General features: G+C 41.6%; 1 protein-coding gene across 1 annotated transcript; it reads left to right on the top strand.

Annotated features, from left to right (window-relative positions):
- The first annotated feature begins 4975 nt into the window (after window positions 1-4975).
- On the top strand, window positions 4976-20161 carry LOC124275467 (target of EGR1 protein 1-like). The gene is made up of 7 exons (XM_046711043.1): window positions 4976-5013; window positions 6258-6380; window positions 7246-7257; window positions 8939-9265; window positions 12223-12482; window positions 17271-17454; window positions 18481-20161. Exons 2-7 carry the CDS (start codon window positions 6258-6260, stop codon window positions 19105-19107), a joined length of 1533 nt encoding a protein of 510 aa, XP_046566999.1. The 5' UTR covers window positions 4976-5013; the 3' UTR covers window positions 19108-20161.
- Window positions 20162-20998: the final 837 nt, after the last annotated feature.

Genomic DNA, 20998 nt, shown 5'->3' with positions numbered 1-20998 from the left:
GAGTGAGTTGGTAGATGCCGCTTAGAACTCTATGTTTCTGTTATGGCGTGTTTAATGTGGGAGGACTTCCCGAAGTATAGCCTCTTAGACCACTCAGACGTTTACCGCTTTGGTGAAACCAACAAGTAATGGTGCTGACAAATCTGGAAGCTTTATCCGCACGGACTGAGATTCGAACCCACGTTCATAGGTTTCTCGTGTGCCACATACCGTTACCCTCCATCAATAGCGGTCTTATTCTTCATGGGAGCAGCCTCTCCCACAAAGAAGTAACGGATTATGACTTGTGGGGTTCACTGCCTCCGTGGTGTAGTGGTTAGAGCATCCGCCCGGAAAACAGAAGGTCACAGGTTCAATCCCCGGCCGCGTCATACCAAAAGACGTTAAAATATGGTGCTTGTTGTTCCCTGCCTGGCGCTCGACATTAATGGGTACAACAAGGACTGGTCGGCTCAGGGTCAGTATAATATGTGTCTAAGTGGGGTATTCATGCTTCACTGCGGCATGGTATCTCAGTGGGCTAGCACTATAAAACCAGCTTAAGTCTGGGCAAGCACAAGCAGCCAAACATACACACGCATGCATGTCGTCATAGCGAAATATTCTCAAGTACGACGTTAAACCCGATTTCACCTCACCTCACCTCACCTCACCTTGTGGGGTTCAATGTACAACACTGCACAACATCAATAATAAATGGATTCACACTGCATACAGTCTGTAATAATCATAAACAACACTGATTAATAAAGGCACATCAGCGCATTACTTACACGCACTAGGCGACTGTGATAAGTACTCTCTAAAGAGAGATGTCTACATTATGTTTAAAAATCTATCGAATATATGATATGGCTCTTTATAGTTTTATGTTTGGCAGTCAGGTTGTTCCTTGTCTGGTTGCCATGGTAACTGGATCTAACCAGCGTGTACTCTCCTCCTGTAACGTCATATACTATTGCCCCCATCAGAGGAGTAGTTATTCTCCATATTTTAATCTCAGACTTGAGAAAGCAATATGCAAATCTAGAAGGTCTTACAAAAGTAATCTACGCTCATCAGCAGACCCTATAAGTTGTCATGACAGATTACCTGTATTTATAATGGGAAGTCCCTAACATGTTTAACATAGTATGCGTTCGGTGAGTGAGTGATTGAATTTAGTTTTACGACGCACTCAGTAATATTCCAGCGGTCTGTAAATAATCGAGTCTGGATCGGACAATCCAGTGATTAACAGCATGAGAATCGATCTGCGCAATTGGGAATCGATGACATGTGTCAACCAAGTCAGCAAGCCTGACCGCCGGATCCCGTTAGTCGCCTCTTACGACAAGCATGGGTTACTGAAGGTTCATTCTCACCCGGACCTTCACGGGTATGCGTTCACTGGTTCCCTTACAAGGCTGATCCACTGTTCCAGTGGAATGGAAAGGTTGCATTCTCAGTGAAACGAATGATTATTGCTTCGATCTTGTATCTGGGTTTGTTAGAACTATACCGGTCCTTTTATGTTTCATAAAAGTGATACCCATCCACGACCTTTTACCTCCCACCCCACCCACCCCAACACACCCAACTGCCCACCCTTTCCGCGCCCTATCAGTCAAGCTGAATAGAATACTGGTCAAACACGCGTTAAACCAAACTCACGCATTGCCTCCCTTGCAGAAAAGTAACAGAGCGGGTAATGAATGGCACAGATGAGTCGTAAAGACATTACATGTATGCTGTTCAGCTGCGACAATAAAGTATTATTGTGATTATTTTATGAACTCTGTGTTCCATATTCAATGGTACCACACACAATGCGAAAGTCTCTTAAGAGTTACCTCCCATGACCAGAACACAGAGCAAGACAGCTTACCACAGCCATGTCCAGCTACTTAGAGTGCGGGTATGCCAGTACACGACTTAAAAAACTGAAAGAGTTTTTACATTGCCAAAGAATGGCAGTTGCAAGTAAGCGATGATATCATTCGACGTCACTTTAACAAGTATGGGAATGATGTTCAGGTAACAGTGTATCTATTTAAGTCATTTGTTTAACGTCCCTATGTGTTGGAGGCACGGGTGGCTCATTCGTCTAAGGTTTCACGAGTTGCCTCCCTTAGACTGGCCAGAATCTTATGACTTGTGTATATCTATTTACACACACACGCGCGCACGCACGCACGCACGCACACATATTGCATTTAAGGTTTTGTTTTATTTCGTACATTCGCCTGACGCTTCTTGCTACTGAAGATAAAGTGGACTCAGACTCTTTATTTCGTAGATGATGGCCTGTGAGGTGAGGTGAGGTGAGGTGAGGTGAGGTGAGGTGAAATTGGGTTTTACGTCGCGCTTGAGAATATTTCACTCATATGACGACGTGCATGCGTGTGTATGTATGTGTATGTGCGGCTGCTTGTACTAGCCCAGACTGAAGCTGGTTTTATAGTGCTAGCCCACTGAGATATCATGCCGCAGTGAAGCATTAATACCCCACTCAGACACATTATACTGACTCTGAGCCGACCAGTCCTTGTTGTACCCATTAATGCCGAGCGCCAGGCAGGGACCAACAAGTACCATATTTTAACGTCTTTTGGTTTGACACGGTCGGGGATCGAACCCGCGACCTTCCGCTCTCCGGGCGGACGCTCTAGCCACTACACCACGGAGGCGGTCGATGCCCTGTGAGGCCTATGGTACAATTACATAAATAAATCAAACATTGTGGTTTGTTATACAAGCGCAAGGTTTACATTACGGACATTAAAAATTTTAGTTACATAGATTGCTAGATTTTGTTTTTAAATACGAGCAGACCAGTCTTGCATCCATAGATCTTTGAAAAATTTCGTTCTTAAGTTTAATATTCTAATAAATTGTTTCACATCACCAACATCCTGAGCTTGCCAAACATATGCATGTACGAAACGTGTACGAAAATGATATAAATCGGACGAATGATGCCCAGTTTTTATGACCTCTACAATAAAAAAATGTTAACATTTAATAGCAACAGGAAAAATGGGTTTATTTCCATAATGGCTTATCCTTCACCTTTGTGTATAAAAATGTCCCCATATTCCTTTGCTTCTGCATATATGTAGATCATTAAACATGTCTGTGTCACTTGAACGTAATACGCTCTTTATTGCATTTTATTGCAATAGTGAATATTCCTTGTGTTTCTTTACAGTGTGTGCTTGCATATCTTCTCTCTTGATGCGAATGTACAGCTAATACTTTATTGCAAACGATTTCACTTATGTGTATACTGTATACCGACGTCATAGAGGTTATGTATACATTGGGCTTGGTTTGGAAATATAAACGGACCCGTATTTATCGTCTCTGTCTCTTTACATCGAGTCTTTACAGAACACGGTCACTTATGAATGCGTTTTTAGCTTAAACAAATTCATTTCGTAATCCGGTATGTCACTTGTTGTCTAATTCGTGACTGTTCATTTCTAAGAAGGATTTATGAATAAAATTCAAAGAGGTTCATTTGATGCCCTTTGCGTAAACATTTTTATCGAATAACTTTATAAAAACAAAGATATTGAAGATGAAATACATATTTTGTTTGTGTGTAGCTTTTATACTGAAACAAAGCTGTATGTTTTAACCCACAGCGGGTGTTACCGGAATGACTAAGTAAGGGGTCCATTACGTGAAGCTATCTTCTTTGTTGCAGGGGCGGTGGGATAGCCTCGTGGTTAAAGCCTTCGCTCGTCACGCCGAAGACCCGGGTTCGATTCCCCACATGGGTACAATGTGTAAAGCCCATTTCTGGTGTCCCCCCGCCATGATATTGCTGGAATATTGCTAAAATCGGCGTAAAACCCAACTCACTCACTTCTTTGTTGCAGTTGGTACACGTACAATATAAACTTCAGTTTCCCAGGCACTGATCATTACTTACGAAATCATATATGGGATATTTTTTCCTTTTGAGGCCACACCTGTATTTTTTGCTGGGAGCATATAAAAATTCGTTTTATACTGTAAAAACTGACTTTAGCATGAGACCATCACAGCAAAATATATTTAACCTGCCGATACCGCAAAAGCACTCAGTTTGCCGTTATCCAAAATACAGAGTCGTGCAAAAGGTAATCGGACACTTGACGTAATTTCCATAGACTTACATGTTAATTTAGTGTAGAATAAATAATTTTCATGAATTTCATTTTCTTAAGATTAGGGTTCTTGTATAAACACACGAACCCATTGTTGCAAATGTCCACCCTTTTCGCACGAAGGCGAAAACGAAAAACGGCCAATGTTTATGCACTCCTGAAAAAGTCGCCTTCCTGCGAGTGAACCCTTCCAGAGTGTATGTGAACTTGGATAAATTATGAACGAATGTACTTGTGTAAATTACCATTATATTATTTTTGTTAATTATGTGAACTTATATTAATTAAGTAAATTATTAACTATATGTATTGCCATTACATGAAAACTTAACTACATGCTTGGCTACATTCTCTTCCCACAGAGGTTACTCCTGTCATATCTTCCTACATAGATATGACAAGTAACCTCTGTGGGAAGAGAATGGCTTGGCTATTACCATGACATTACCATTTTATTAATGTTATGGGGTTATTATGTTTCCATGCTATATGTGTCAATAAATAATGTATAACCTTTCCAAACTTTTTTTTCTGTTCGGCCCATTTGACTAGGAATAAGGCCCTTTTGACTTGGCACTTCTCGGCCCTTTTGTCCTTCGGCCCATTTGACTAGTTCCCCATGGAAATTACGTCAAGTGTCCGAATACTTTTTGCACTGGTCTGTATATGTTAGGCTTTGATAGACGACAATAAAATTAAGAACAAAACATTCATTCTCGCCGTTGCTGAAACTATGACAGCGTCATGTAACTATTCAATACCGTTGTTGTCTTCCATATGCATTCTCGGGAATGAAAGGATTTTTAGTGGTTCAAAAGCAAAACAAGTCTGAGAGTTACTCCCCTTAGATGCAGAAACGTGCGGGAAACGAGTGTCGGTGAGGGCTTAATATTTACATATTTAAGATGAATTGAAAGAACCCCGTGTTTTGAGAAAGTCAAGATTACGAATGCAAACATTTTGTCATCATGGTGATATAAATGACATAATCAGCCACTGACTTTAGTCTTGATACACCAGAGATAATCTACGTCTTCTATTCTCCCTGGATACATCAGCTGTAGATCCACATGTCCTTGTCGATCTGTTTTCGTTCGGAATTCGTCACTGCACTGCAAGTTCAGACGAAGTCTTCATTTTACAGCAAACAATAGGCTATTGCGAATGCTTCTCAGTGTTAATTAAGGTGACATTTACTTCACTGATATTGTTTTAGTTTTTTTTAAGTACTTGACTACCTTAATTAATTGTGATGTTTCAATTGATAGACGTACAAGGTGCTCCTCATCTAAGTTACTAAGTACAGTGGATCTTGTGCATGGAGCCTTTGACGATGAAAACATTGTTAAGATAGTGGATAGAGGTTCTACCTGGGGAGCAGCCGAGAGCCGCGATGCGGTCCTATACAGTCAAGACATGACCCTTGACTGTAAAGGACCGATCGCGGCTATCGGCTACCTGGGGAGCGGAATGTCTGTGATTCGATCCCCAATCAGTGTCATACCAAAAGACGTTAAAATATGGTACTTGTTGGTCCCTGCCTGGCGCTCGGCATTAATGGGAACAACAAGGACTGGACGGCTCGGAGTCAGTATTATGTGTCTGAGTGGGGTATTCATGCTTCACTGCGGCATGGTATCTCAGTGGGCTAGCACTATAAAACCAGCTTCAGTCTGGGCTAGTACAAGCAGCCGCACATACACATACACACGCGCATGCACGTCGTCATATGAGCGAAATATTCTCAAGTACGACGTAAAACCCAATTTCACCTCACCTCACCTCGAGGCAAAAAATGTTAACAGACATGCCTCTCGTATGTATGGTAATCATGGTAATGGATGAGAATCGGAGAAGGTCTGATCTACTGACTTATCATCCACGTCACGATACAAGAGCAAAATACGTAAACAGAATCGTAAACACGATTTTACCCACCATACATCATCACAATGAGAGTGGATTCATCAGGTCGGGGATAACCACAGATCCCTTGACTAAGTGAAACATTTAGGGGTCCACAGATCCATAGTAGCAAAACTGAAGTACTGTATGACATGTCAGACAAGGGAATTGTTGAGAAATATGCCTCTTTCCTTATTCAAATACTGTACATTCCAGATGTCATCCAATAGTTTATTCAGCCGTGTTCCAGTCATCGATGTACACCAGGAAAACTTCCAGGAAGTATGGCCATCGTTGGTCCTCGCCATCAAGTCTGCAACATTCATTGGGATGGATTTGGTATGTTATATCTGGACAAAAATGATACACATTTTCATAAGCAGTGTGAAATGTTAAGACCATAAACTGCTTTCCTGAAATTGTATTTACAAATATCCTTAACGTGGCACTGATCCAGAGCAATTTCCATGAACTGGTTGTTGCTGTTGTTATTGTTTTTCTCACGTGAGTACCCAGATGATATCCCAGAATTCTTGGCTGGTTCATGACCTCTGCTGCGCCACCCGCAAAGCACACGATCTGCTTATATCTAGACATTTTTTAGATTGCAACCTAGTGTATGTTGTCTGTCTCATTACACATCACAGCGAAAAAAATAGTTCCTGTTGAATGCTACAACAAATGAATAAAAACAAAATGCATATAATAAATCAAAACAGACTATAGTTATTGCAACAATGTCAGGGTATTACCTTGTTCAAGGAATGTATCCATCAATATCCACATAAACAATATGCCATTCATCTGCAGCTGACAAGGAATCCTGTTCCATGTCATGTGTCTTTTAACAGTTTATTATGTGAAAAAGTGATATATAGATCCAGCAGAGACCATATTATATGGTCTCTGGTTTCCGGTTTTTCACATTGGTGTATAGTCTCATTGGTCACAAACGATAGCACACCTGGCAACTAATTGCAAGATGTCCGCCACTCTTTAAAAATGGAATTTAGTTAGCCAATAATGAGCAATGAATGTATTGGCGGTTCATACTTTGAAGGAAGCACATTGTTTTACACAGGCACTTTATGACAGGGTGTATTCAGTATAGATTAGGGGCTGTGGGGTAGCCTAATGGTTAAAGCGTTGGCTCGTCACGCCGAAGACCCCGGTTCGAATGCCCACATGGGCACAATGTGTGAAGCCCATTTCTGGTGTCCCCTGCTGTGATGTTGCTGAAATATTGCTAAAAGCAGCGTAAAACCAAACTTAGTCAGTCAGTCAGTATAGATTAGTAAATCTACATACATAAACACTACCTTTTGACAAATCTGCTGTGCAAGATAAAAGTAATTAATCAATCAGCGTGTTATCGGTTAATCCTTTGATCGATGTTTGTTTTTGTAACTCAGCTGATAATTCCGCTTGCTGCACTTACATGCACATATTACATAACATGTAATACATTTGCCACATCAGACCTTAATTGATAATGTTGAGTATTTACTCCAGACACGAGAAATGCCAAATGGGAACCTTTGTCAGGTTATCTGAGTGGAGTTACCACTAATTATACCCGTTATAAATTCATTACCTGACCATCAAGTGAATGATGACAAATAACGTGTAGGTTTATACCACAAAACACGGGCTACGTTACTGGAGTAGTAATCGCTGTATTGCATGCAATTTTAATTGCCTGAAAAAACTGTTTTGAGAATACGTACGGAACATCATTGTTGCATATAAGAAATACATAACATTATAAGCATTTGCTGTATATACCTATATACCTAAGAAAATTTCAGATTTTTCTAGCAATGACAAAGTGGGGTTGTTTAGTTTACGGATTCAAATAAATTAAATCTGTGTTTTTTATATCACAGGTAATAGACATCATATTTCAGGGCTCCAGATAAATTTTCATGATCAGGAGTACATACTCCTTATTTTTTCAATATAGAAGTACTGGAAAAACTTCAGAGTACATTTAGAGTACTGAATGAAATTTAATGGTGTATCAGTAATCTTGTGTTTCATTATACCATTGGTGTATCAGTAATCTTGTCTTTAGCATATTTAGGCACTTTCCTGAAATATGGAGATGATGAATGACATATATATTTCCATAAGATTTCAATACACTGCAGTTACAAATAACTTTTGGGCATCCACCCTTCCTAATGTCAGGTTGAAGAAATTCTGCCCAGGTGGACAGCCCAGTCCGTGTCCGTCCGCCACGAAGGGAGCAGGAAAGATTTTCAAGAATTGCTTAGGTAAATCCATGGTAGCCATCTCTGTTTTTATGACCATACGCTATTACTATGTGTTTGCTTTTCCATTGATTATCCAAGCTGTTTTAGTACGGTGTCCACATGTAACAAAGATATAAAATGCATGTAGCTTGTTATAGCTTTTCCTTAATTAATTTCTAAATTGCATGCACAGCAGTTTGTATGTTGTCCAAGGGAGCTGTGGGCTATCAGTATCTTTGATCGAAATCCCACAAAGCCATGGAAATGCAGTTCTTCCAGAATGCACACCATAAATTTGAGCTTTACCATCAGGGGTGGAAATAACCCATTGCCCGACGTCCGAGTCCAGTGTTTATTTCTGTCGGGCAAGCAAATTTGTATATCACACTGTACCGGTGTCCAGTTGATTTTCCAATGTTAATTATGTTGTTTATTTAAAAAATCAGCAGGAAAACGGTCGGTATCGTGGAAAAATGATCAGGGCAAGTGACATTACATGTGCCACTGTACCGGAGTACACTATCAATTTTAAAGTTATTTCCACCCCTGTCCATGCTTAGATTGCTCACACTTCTAAGATAAGCCTATACCCATGGCACAATGGTATTATTCACTTTATGCTTGAAACGACAAACTTGTCAGATTGTTCTTCTGCCCAGGGCAATGGATGATCGGTACAGAACGATGGCAGATGTGGCCAGGACAAGGTCTGTTCTCTCATTGGGTCTGTCCTGCTTCAAGTGCACAAATATCAAGACGACAGAGGTCAAGGTCAAGGACACAGAACCCACTTCGCCGTCTAAAGCCAAGAATGACTGGAAATACTTAGTGCAGACATTCAATATCCTTGTGCTGTGTGAGGAAGACTTTATAGTGGAGCCCATCACCCTCAAGTTCCTGGTTGACCATGGGTTTGACTTCAACAAACAGTATGCGAAAGGAATTTCATATTATAGGGGAAATGATAAGGTAATCTGTGTTTGATTGTGAGATTGTACTAATTTATGTTGGAACCATGCCTCAGGGGTGAAAATAACCCATTGCCCGATGCCCGAGTCCAGTGTTTTTTCTGTCGGGCAAGCATATTTGTATATCACACTGTACCGGTGTCCAGTTGACTTTCCAATGTTAATTATGTTGTTTATTGAAAAAATCAACAAGAAAATCGGCCAGTATAGTGGAAAAATTATCAGGGCAAGTGATTTTACTTGTGCCACTGTACCGGAGTACACTAGCAATTTAAAAGTTATTTCCAGCCCTGTGGCTTGTTCGACTCTATGTTATCTCATTCTGTGTCAAAGTGCTGTAACGATGCATCGAACTATCAATGGATTGCAATTGTTGTCTCTCCATAGCAAACAATCGATGGTAGAAATGAGAAACTATCGATGCATCGATAGTATGTGGGACTATTGATAGTTTTGTAATTAACTTCCCTTGATAAATGTGCAGCACGAAATACAAGTAGTACCAGATTCATTCACTTTGATTTACAGTTATCTGCCCGTTATCTCTTCCTGAAACAGCATGGCAACAAACACTGTTTATTTGATCTGGGTTGCAAGTTTCTTGTCAGTTATTAAAAGAGGATGAAGCTACTTCCACTTGATTTTATTTCATATAAACTGTACATTCATTTGGGAAATGGCTTCAAATGAGACAATTCAAGGAGAAAACACTATTGCAATAGTCAGAGGTACAGATAACTTTTTTCACCATTGGGTTATGTACTCGCTTTTGTTCATCTCAGTTGGGTATCCTAATTTTCCTTTGAGTAACCAAGTATATTGTACTCACCTCACTGAAACTCATTTGGGTATTTTGCCATATTCCATTAATTTTTATAAACATATTAAAGCTTAAATGTTAGTGTTTGTTATTTAAATTTGATCTGTAATATGAGAAACGATAACAAAGACTGCAAGTTGCCAAGTTTATGTCCTGAAATAGAACCCCCAATATACTGCAGTTATTTATCTATCCACCTGTACACAAGCTACGATTTGACATTTTTGTGTGTACGCGTGTAAGATCACATTTATTGAGTATTTACAAAAATTCAAGCGTACCTGTACGCAATAGACTTAATAGGAATTGAATTTTCACATAGACATTTGCGTAATTTAAGCAGATACGCAACTTATCTGTACCTCTGAATAGTATTGCAATAGTAGGTCACAATATGGCTATCGCAATAGTATGTTGCAATAGACTATTGCAATAGTTGTTTCCCCCTCAATAGTCACCCCTACTGTGTCATACCTAAAGATGATAAAAGATGGTACTTGTTTTTACCCTTGGCATTTGGAATTAGGGGAATGAAACAGGGAGTCCACTGCTCGATTCTGTGTCTGAGTAGTGTATCAATGTTAAACAGCAGCAGACCCGTGAAGATCCTAGTTAGAATTGGTCTTCAGTAACCCATGCTTGTTGTAAGAGGCAACTAACGGGATCGGGTGGTCAGGCTCGCTGACATGGTTGACACGTCATCGTATCGCAATTGCGTAGACCGATGCTCATGCTGTTGATCACAGGATTGTCTGGTCCATACTCTGTTATTTACAGACCGCTGCCATATAGCTGGAATATTGCTGAGTGCAGCGTAAAACTAAACTCACTCACTCACTAAACAGCAGCATGGTATCCCTTAGAGCTAGAACAAAATGGTCGGCATTACTTCAGACCAGTACAAGCAGCCACAATCATGTCACCACATAAACATGTTGTTGTTGATAAGTGCAACAGTTTTGGAACATGACATTAAAACCGGAGGCTGCTGTATTTTCAACCTGCATCTCCTTGGGCTTTTCTCACAAATTGAGCTCAAATGACATGATAAAACTGAAATACCATTTAAAGTCACTCTCTCACTTACTGACCCAGATGGCATAGCTGTCAAATGTGTTAACCACTGCTATGGTGGAAACTTATGGTGGCATGGAAGAGAATTCAATCATCTGTTCTGATACTGTATCCCGGTGTCAGGGGTTTTCGACGATGTAAGACAAAAACGTAATTTTTATCTGTAATTTCATTTAAAGTTTTTATTTTACTAACCTCGAGTGATAAAGGATATATTCATCTATTTCACGCAAAAATATCAAGTGTTTCCTACAAAAATAGCGTTGATGACATCGTATCGGCGAAACAGTGGCCGCTCGTATTTTGTATGGGTTTTCGACGTTGAGCCATACTTTTTGCTCCCCACTGCCGGGGAGTGTTGTGGTCACGTGGCTTCCTATTTATATATTGCGTGTCACCAGCAGACGACTGATCTTACTGAATTTTCGCTTGCTATTTTTTGTAATAAAGGCAACTGATTTTGCATCTGAAGTTGTATTAATGATCTCGGGTAAATAATATTGATGTTTGTTTGCTTTTTATATAACTTTACTTCCCGATTTCCATTGTCAATAAAACTTTTCACGACAGCAACTGGGCACCCGCCTTACCAGTGAAACTGTTTGTGCACTCCGATCGCACACGTACTCACCCGATATAGCGCGAGCAATGCAATCGTCGAAATCACCAGAACGTCAAATTCAGCTCGTGTTGGGATATTAAGTAAATATGGCAATAGCAAAGATTGAGAAAGATAGTCTTCTTCCTTTACATGAAAAGAAATGAAGAAAAGAAAAATGTACGTCTTGTTTGCATAGACAGCATCATATTTGTAGTGTAATGCTTGTCATGCTGGTAGAAGTTTCCTGGTACAAAATGAATAAATGAGATCATCTTGATGTATTTTATTGAAACATTTAAGGTTATACCAAAATATTTCAGGTTCCATTTGAAAGAAGTCTGTGTTCGAGTCAGCTGGCTTTACAGCTGAAATACCCTCCTTCATCAAGAGTGACCTCCCATGTATTATTGTGTCACATTTTTTGTTATCAGATTCCGTTGAATGTTGTTTTGGTTTGTTTCAGCAGACAGACCAGGACTTCAAGTCTCTCCGAAAGCTCATGAACATCCTGGTACTGAACAAGATTCCGGTTGTGTTCCACAATGCTCTGGTAGACCTGGTGTTCTTTTACCAGAGCTTCTATGCCTCGCTTCCTTCATCGATGGCAGCATTTGTCACAGACCTGATGGAAGTGTTTGAGGGAGGAGTGTTCGATACCAAGTATATGACAGAGTACATGGAGAGACTGCCAGCATCCTACCTAGAGTACGCCTTCAGACGATGGTAAGAGACCTGTGAGTTTGTCTGTATCCCTCTTGTACCTATTGTTCGATTACTTCTGATGCTCCCATATGGTTTCCTGGATTTCAATGCACTTGATCTTACGTCTAGGCTTTCTGTTTAGTTCCCAACAACGTGATATTATCATCCACTGGAAGGGGGACTTAATCTTCCTCAAGTTACCTAAAGCCTTATCCAGAGACACTGCCAATTGAGTGATATACGGTCGAGGTGGGAACGTGATGGAACCAAAATTACCTGGCTTCATATCAAAATGGATAATAAATCCCCCGACGAAGTACTACGCTGTATACGGAGGTTATCGGCAATCCTGACGAGTAGTTAAGGTGTGTCAACAACATCCATGCTACCATCAGATTGGGACATACCATCCGAAGATAGCGACGACGTCGTTGAATGATGAACCTCCTCCAAGGTAGAACTGGAGTAGTCGCAGGTCTCGATGACTGATTAACAGAGGAGGATACTGGCGCCTCACGCCGTATGCTGACGCCACTGATAACACAAGGCATCAAAGTCAACAGGCTGACAAGTCGCCCCATCAGACACCGGATTCCAGGATACCGGTAAAATAGGTCTTGACTTTGATACTGTTGAATATAGGACAGATGAACCGGAGTAGACCTTGAGAAATGACAAGGCACCTCATGCACAGAAACGAACACCCAGCCGACTGAGACACGCCCCCCTTGAGGCAACGATGAATTCACCATTCCTGGTCGAGGATCGTCAGCGTTTGCATTTAGATGGTGCCATAAGGAGAAATATGGCTCAATTCAACATGGTGTTGACAACTACCGGAGCGGTGACAATGTCGGGTGCACTTGCTGTGTTCCATCAGCAAGCATACATTCGAGCGGCTATGGTTCTATTGCAAGAACAATTTCAAACCATTTGGTATGGTTCAGTGATCAGGATCGGTTCTGCGCTCTAAGGTGGTTCGACGATCTGGAATCGGATAGATGATCCGGTTTCGGCTGTGTGATCTAAAGCGCTGAATCAATCGAGACCAATGTACTCGTCTATATAGTTGTCCATACAATAATGGTGTACTCGACTAATGTGTTTCCAATCAAACAACAATTCAGTAGGTTGAATCGTTGTTCCAATCGAAATGACACTGGTCTGAAGCGTTCATCTAATTGAAAGGGCGCACTGGGCTGAAGTGCCTCCTTCAATCAAATGCGGCGCATCGGTCAAATGAGTTTGTCCGAACGAGAGCGGTGAACTGAAGTGAGACAATGCACTGGTCTCTTCTTCCCTTTGTGAGAGCGACGCATTGGTACAAAGTGGTGAATGGACAGCAAGGTACTCTCTGAAGTACCGAACAGAATGCGTGGATTAGCAAGTAATTCATGATGACAGTAGCTAGGCGCATGGAGATACCAGATGATTCGGCGAATGTTGACAGTTCAACGAACACATTCGGTTCGGTGAATACTAGGAGCGACAAACTGGTATTGAAATTAATAGATGCGATGCATGGGATCGTCAGTCTAATGTTACATTCGTATAGTTGATGGAAAGGAAAAAGGTAAAGACCAGTGTCCCCAGCAACGTTCGTAATAGAGACGAAGGTAGTAACATCGATGCCTATGAACTGTCCGGATATAGCTGCAGTGACCTCTGAACAGAGGCCTTAAGCTATGAACCAAGTAAACGTCCTCTCCATGTTATCCAAGGGGTTCCAGCTGCCAGTCATCGCGGATCCTCCTGTCACTTTACTCCCGGATTGAAGAACTTATCCTGCAAGGGGATAGTGTTCGAAGCTTACATCGACGACTGTATTCAGGCACAGAACGATCATGCCCTTTTGCTTCGTCACATGCAGTTTGCGATACAGCTTCTTCGCCAATTAGGCTGGTTCATCAATCTGCAGAATCGAAACTAGTCCCTACGCACCGACTTTAATTCATTGGAGCAGTGTTTGACACAGAGGTCAACAAACTGTTTGTCCCAAGGGATCATTTCTGCAAGATACAGCGGTTGGTTTTCCTGGTACCAGTGCAACCTAGGACGCTTCGCCAATGACAGGAGCTCCTGGGCCTTTTGGCGTCTGTTCAGGCATTGACCCTCAGGGGTCAACTACAACTTTGTCCCTTACACCTTTTTGTGGCAACTTACATCACAGTGGGAGATCCCGGTGCTCTGATCCCTCTACCTCTGGAGCTCCATCCTCATCTTCAGTAGTGGATGAAAGAATTGAACGTTTTCGGCGGAGTCTGTTTAGAGCCGTTTGTTCTGTCTCACCACCTGTATGTGGATGTGTCTCAACACGGGTGGAGAGCTATCTTCTCAATCAACAAGTGGCAGGGCTTGGTCTATCATAGATCGCACCTGTCACATCAACATTCTGGAGTTCAGGGCGGTCAGTCACTGGCAGGATGTCCTATGAGCAACTTCCCTCATGGTCAGATCGGACAACGCAGCAGTGGTTTGGCATATCAACAGAATGGGGTCAACAGGGTCTCCACAGCTTCTACAGTGGACTCAACAGTTCTTGGATCTGGTGGACTTTCTCAACATCATGGAACGAGCCAACCACATTCCGGGGGTGAAGAATGTCATCGCAGATGCCCTGTCCTGACCGAGTCGTCCTTCTCCAACGGAATAGAAATTACATCCTCAGGTGTTTCAGACCTTCTGCCTTCCAATGACTTCTCCGACAGTAGAGCTCTTCGCCACGAGGTTCAACCATCAGCTGCTTTGGTTTGTGTCACCGATATTGGGCCTTTTGGCTTGGGACCTCGATGCTCTAGCCATCCCGTGGGAAGACCTGAATGCTTACGCGTTTTCGCGAGTGGCCCTTCTTCCTCGCATTGTAGTGAACTGTGCGCAACACGGAGGATGACTCCACTTTGGTCGCGCCCTACTGACCGGCCAGAAGTTGGTTCGTAAATCTTCAAGACCTAGCCGAATCAGATCCCGTACCGCTTCCCAATCGACCCGATCTACTGGTTCATCCGCACTCCCACCAACCACATTGGTCCCTGTTGACGCTCCATCTGCACATTTGGCGCATCTACATCAATCCTTAACGGCTAAAGGTTATTCGAAGCGGGTTGCTACTGCCATTACAACAGTGCATCGTACTTCTACTACAAGGTCACTCTACGAGATCAAGTGGGAAAGTTTTAAGCATACTGCAGGAAGAAGGGCATCTCATCCCCCACTACGACATCCCCTCAGATGGTGGCAGATTATCTTCAGCATCTCCGAACCTCCAGGGAACTCAGAGGTTCTACACTGTCTACCTACCTGGCTGCTCTTAACATGGTTATTGCAACGGCCTCGGGTGTGAATATTTCCAATGTCCATGAACTCCAGTCTCTCCTAAGGTCTTTCAAATTGAAGGGTTGTTTTTGGAAGTCGGATACCGTCTTTGCCTCGCACTACCTTCGGAATTCCTCGGTTACAGATGTGGAAGGTCAGCATCAGTTTGGTCCTTTGGTCCTGGAGCAGCAGTTGTCATCAACCCATGTTCGCAGATAAAGCAATCCTTTCTTGATCGGTTTGCTATGTACCTAATAGAAGATATCGATGTAATCCATATCTTGGTACTTTTTTCTCTTGGGCTTAGATCATTCCCACCTATGGGAATAGGGCATGTCAGCACTGTCATGAGTTATGACTGGATAGACTGTGAGGCAAGTCTTGTGCAACATGCAGAGATGGTCGACATTCCGCTTACTGACCTCTACTCTGTGAGCAATCATGTCAGTGAAGTGTTGATTTCCGATTACCTGCGTCTTTTTCGAAGCGTTCTGCTCCTAAGTCCTTTCTCACCTTTTGTAAGTTAGGGAGATTGGTACTGAACGTTAAACTAGTTGAGCAACCGGGCTATTCCTTATTTTACCGCCGTCCAGCGTGTCTGTGGGGGGTAGTTTCGAAGCAGGGACTGGCCAGATTAAGATCTTCGATTTTAATTCACTGGAGTCACCTGATAAATCGCGGGGCGGCGGGGCCTACTTGCCAAAGTGCGTCCTTTTGCTTGTCAAAAGTTGCGGCTGAAAACCACATTAAGTCGGGAGCGCCCACTCTCTAGAGTTTTTGTGCTGTGTAAGTCAGGGGGTTACCTGAAGAAACCCATCTCAAGTTTGGAGTTTGCATATCGGGAGTTGGTGCTTTCTCCTAGCCTCCTTGGGTTATGTGTTTTTCCCGGTGTAATAATATGTATGCCTGTGGAAAATTTGATAACATGTATGCCTGTGGAAGGTGTATGCCTGTGGGAAGTGTGATAACCTGTGGGAGGTGTAATAACATGTATGCCTGTGGAAAGTGTGATAACATGTATGCCTGTGGAAGGTGTTATAACATGAATGTCTATGGAAAGTGTACTAACATGTATGCCTGTGGAAAGTGTACTAACATGTATGCCTGTGGAAAGTGTGTTAATATGTATGCTTGTGGAAGGTGTAATAACATGTATGACTGTGGGAAGTGTACTAACTTGTATGCTTGTGGGAGGTGTAAGAACATGAATGCCTATGGGTAGTGTAATAAGATGTATGCCTGTGGGAAGTGTGATAACATGTATGCCTGTGGGAGGTGTAGTGACATGTATTCCTGTGGTAAGTATGATAACATGTGTACCTGTAGGAGGTGTAATAACATGTATGCTTGTTGGAAGTGTAATAAGATTAATGCCCCAGGTAAATATGATAACATGAATGCCTGTGGAAGGTGTAGTAATATGTATGCCTGTGGAAGTGTAATAAGATTTATGCCTGTGGTAAATATGGTAACATGTGTGCCTGTGGTACATTTCAGCCAGAGAAAGAACAGCTTTTCGCTGCCTCATGAGAGGGATGTTGTGAGCCTTGAGTTCCTTGACTACCCTTCATCCTACACATACGTTCGCTACAGCCACTGTGAACTGCCGCACACGATGGTGGAGCGAGGAGACGATGTTGACAGCGACCATCTTCAACAAACACTCTGTCATCAGTATGCTGTAAGTTTGTCATATTCTCAACTTTAGAGGTTTAAAACTAGGACCTCTGTTCAAGCTGTCATATTTGTCAGGGTGATTGAATTTAAATGCAGCATATGTTTGTAATTAATAGCAAAATATGAATATGCATATATGTTAATGTCAGCAATTCTAAATCTGTCTCAGTATCCTCAGTGAACATCATTTGTGTGACATGTAATATATTCAAATTGCAATTTATGAACCCAAACTGCAGAAACACGGAGACAGGGACGCTATGACCTGGCTCAGTAAAACAAACAATGACTTTTAGAGCCAGGGTGCTAAGGTGACTCCCATACCTTAACATATACTTAAGGTAGTCTTAGCGATAAGGTGACTCCCATAGCTTAACATACACTTATAGTATTAACATACGTTATATTTGACCACTTTCTAAATGGCATTGTGTGATCGTGACTTATGGTAGGCTTAGCTCTAAGGTTGTTTTGTACAATGGTACCCAGATCTCAAGAAACAAGTTCTCATCCCGAAATGAAAATGAAAACTTGCATGCAAATGAATTTCCTCATTTGTTCTTAGTCCCTTCATTTAGCACATTGGGCCTGGGGACAGTGGGGTAGCCTAGTGGTTAAAGCGTGTGCTTGTCACGCCGAAGACCTGGGTTCGATTCCCCACATGGGTACAATGTGAGAAACCCATTTCTGGTGTCCCCTGCTGTGATATTGCTGGAATATTGCTGAACGCGGCGTAAAACTAAACTTACTCACTCACTGGGCCTGGAGTCTCATGATGTTTGATTCTCTGCCCCTTGTGGTTTTGGTGACTCACTTTTGATGTCAGAATGAACGTGTGTAGCATAATGTTAGAACTAAGACTTATGAAAGACAAAAATCGAATATACATGATAGCGATAATCAGATTTTGAAAATTTGTTTTAGCTCTGTATTGAAGATAAAAATCTGCGATTGTAAAACTAACATTTGTAACTTGATGACTGGTCTTTTTATAAATACATTGTATGGAGTTAAACCTTTCTGTTTTTAGTCCTTTGGGTGGTGCCAGCGTGGCTGTAGCTGTCCAAAGTCACATGACATAGATGACATCATTGACTTGGATGGAATAAAAGGAGCAAGAAAGAGTCGAAAGAGAAAGCGTCGACGTCAAAACCAATCAAACTCATCCGTCAATGACGAAGAAGTGACAGAGGAGACCGATGATAGTACCGAAGACTCAGGTTCAAGGAACGAAGGACAGGAGGAGTCTCATCCAAGTGTGGCAAAAAAATCAAGAATTATCTCCCCTGTTCCTGAATCCAATGAAACCCCAAACAAAGTAAAGTCACATCCCGATAAATCTGGTTCCAACATGTCGTGTGATTCAGGTTTGAAAAAGGCACCAAACATGAGTGACCTTGGCATTGCCAGAAAGGAAGGTCATCGTGCAGGATACGATGCCTTCATGACAGGATACATCATGGCCTACTATTTCACGAAGTATGGAAAACTGCCTGCAGAAACGAGGCGGAATGTGAAGCTGACGGACTTGAATGTGGACGAGTTTAAGAATAAGGTTTATTTGTGTGGAAAGGACATTCCATTGGTGATAACCAAAAGTTCTTTCACAAAATCTTCCAAGGACCATCGTGAAAAAATGCAGAAAATCAAAAGTTGATGTTTGGAAAATATGAAAATACATGTCACATTCAGTATTTACAGGACATTGCTGACACTGCCTTATGAATGTAGAGCAAGGAAGGTAGCTGTGTTGGAACTGTCTCCTAAAGACTACTCTTGAAGTCAGTGCCATAATGCAGTATTCGTGCAATGGAATCTGTGGCTGTAAAACAGCTCCAAGTATGAGGACTTTGGGTGAGAGTAGGGCCCGGTTACTATGTACTATCTAAAATTAAAGTCTATGAATGCAAATTGTGACCTTATGATATCAACTGGTAATTTGAATTTTTGATATTCTGCACAATCTGCCCGATCTGGACTTTTGTAGTACCATGGGATTTGTCCTGTTTCACATTAAGTAAGATTGTCTACTAGCTCAAGTAGTCATAACATACAGCAATATCCCCAAAATGTTTGAAATTCTGTTAGCACTACTTTCTTTAAATGTTACAAAGTAAACAGATGCCAGGATTAGTGTGAATTTAGCAGGAGGTACCTCCCTTGTCATGATATGAACATAAAAGTTCAAAAACGATTTATCCGAATTTCAATTTTAATAATAATTCATTTGAAATTGTTATGTTCGATTAGAAAAAGTCAGAAAATTAAAATCTCTTGTAAAATGGAACTTCCCTACCTAGAGGTCTTACAGGTTATGCCAAATGGGGCATATTTAGGTGAGACAGCATGCTAAACACTGTTATTTGAGTACTGTTGAGACTGAGAGGCAAGTATGTTCCTTTGATTTGTGCAATAATTTCTTATTTCCATAATCACAGATCTCAGTTCTTTGTTCTTGGGAATTGGAGTAGCTAAGTTGTTTAAGCATTCATTCCTGTTGAAGGTCCAGGTTTGATTTCCAAATGGGTACATTGTGTGAAGTTTATTGACAGTCTCACATGGTATGGCTACATAGCTGCTGAAAGGGGCATAAAACCAATCCACACCACAGGGTTCATCCTCGATAATCTCCAGGGTATACGTTACGATCTCTCCACTATACCCTGGATGCATCCACGGCTTGGGGGCAATGATTTTATTACCTCCCTTGGCTGGCTCCTCATTCTCACAGTAGCCAATCAGCTAAGCCGCCGTTACAACCGAGCTTGCCAGTGTCAACAAAGATTGTGGTCGCAGTTGCAAAGGTTTGTTCGCAGTGCCACTCAGATTTTTGGGGAAATAATAAAGACAAATTCACAGATCTGAAACTTTAAAAAGAATATATGAAAGAACTCCTGAAAGAACTCCTTCTACTTCTTTCAGAGTACCTCTGCATCAATTGTGTTGCCAAGTTTAAACGGTTAGATAATTTAAGACGCGAAAGTGAGTAGTGATTGGTATGCTCAACTTCCCAGCGTAGGCACCTGACTCAATAAAAAGCCAGCAAAGGGAGGTAATAAAATCATCGCCCCAAGCCGTGGATGCATCCAGGGTATAGTGGAGAGTGATCGTAACGTATACCCTGGAGATTATCGAGGATGCACTGGGTTATTCTTACACACAATCAACAAGTTATAGAGCCTGACCACTGGATACACTTAGCCACATCTTACAATGATTACAGGTTAAGGGACCAATTCTGGCATGGAATCTATGGTTGGGCTTCCTTGAAGCCAAAGCAATAATGAAATGAAAAAACATAGTTCCACATGAAATCCACAGTCATGATGTATAGAAAATTGACCTTAAAATATAATTTGTCACATATCAGGGAAGTCACTTTTTTATAACCTAATCCATGAAAGTGTGTTAATTTGAAGACCAACATATGGGATCATGTATGCAATATGTGAAGCTGTATTAAATCATTCACATAAGGTCTGTCATGGGTGACATTTTTAGAATTTCTCCAAGGGGAAGATGAAATTTGTCTAATTAAACTGAATATG

This window comes from Haliotis rubra, unplaced genomic scaffold (genome assembly GCF_003918875.1).
Source record: "Haliotis rubra isolate DU_JTF1 unplaced genomic scaffold, ASM391887v1 Scf2, whole genome shotgun sequence".
In the NCBI taxonomy this organism is placed as follows: Eukaryota; Metazoa; Mollusca; class Gastropoda; order Lepetellida; family Haliotidae; genus Haliotis; species Haliotis rubra.
This window is presented reverse-complemented; position numbering and strand designations above follow the sequence as displayed.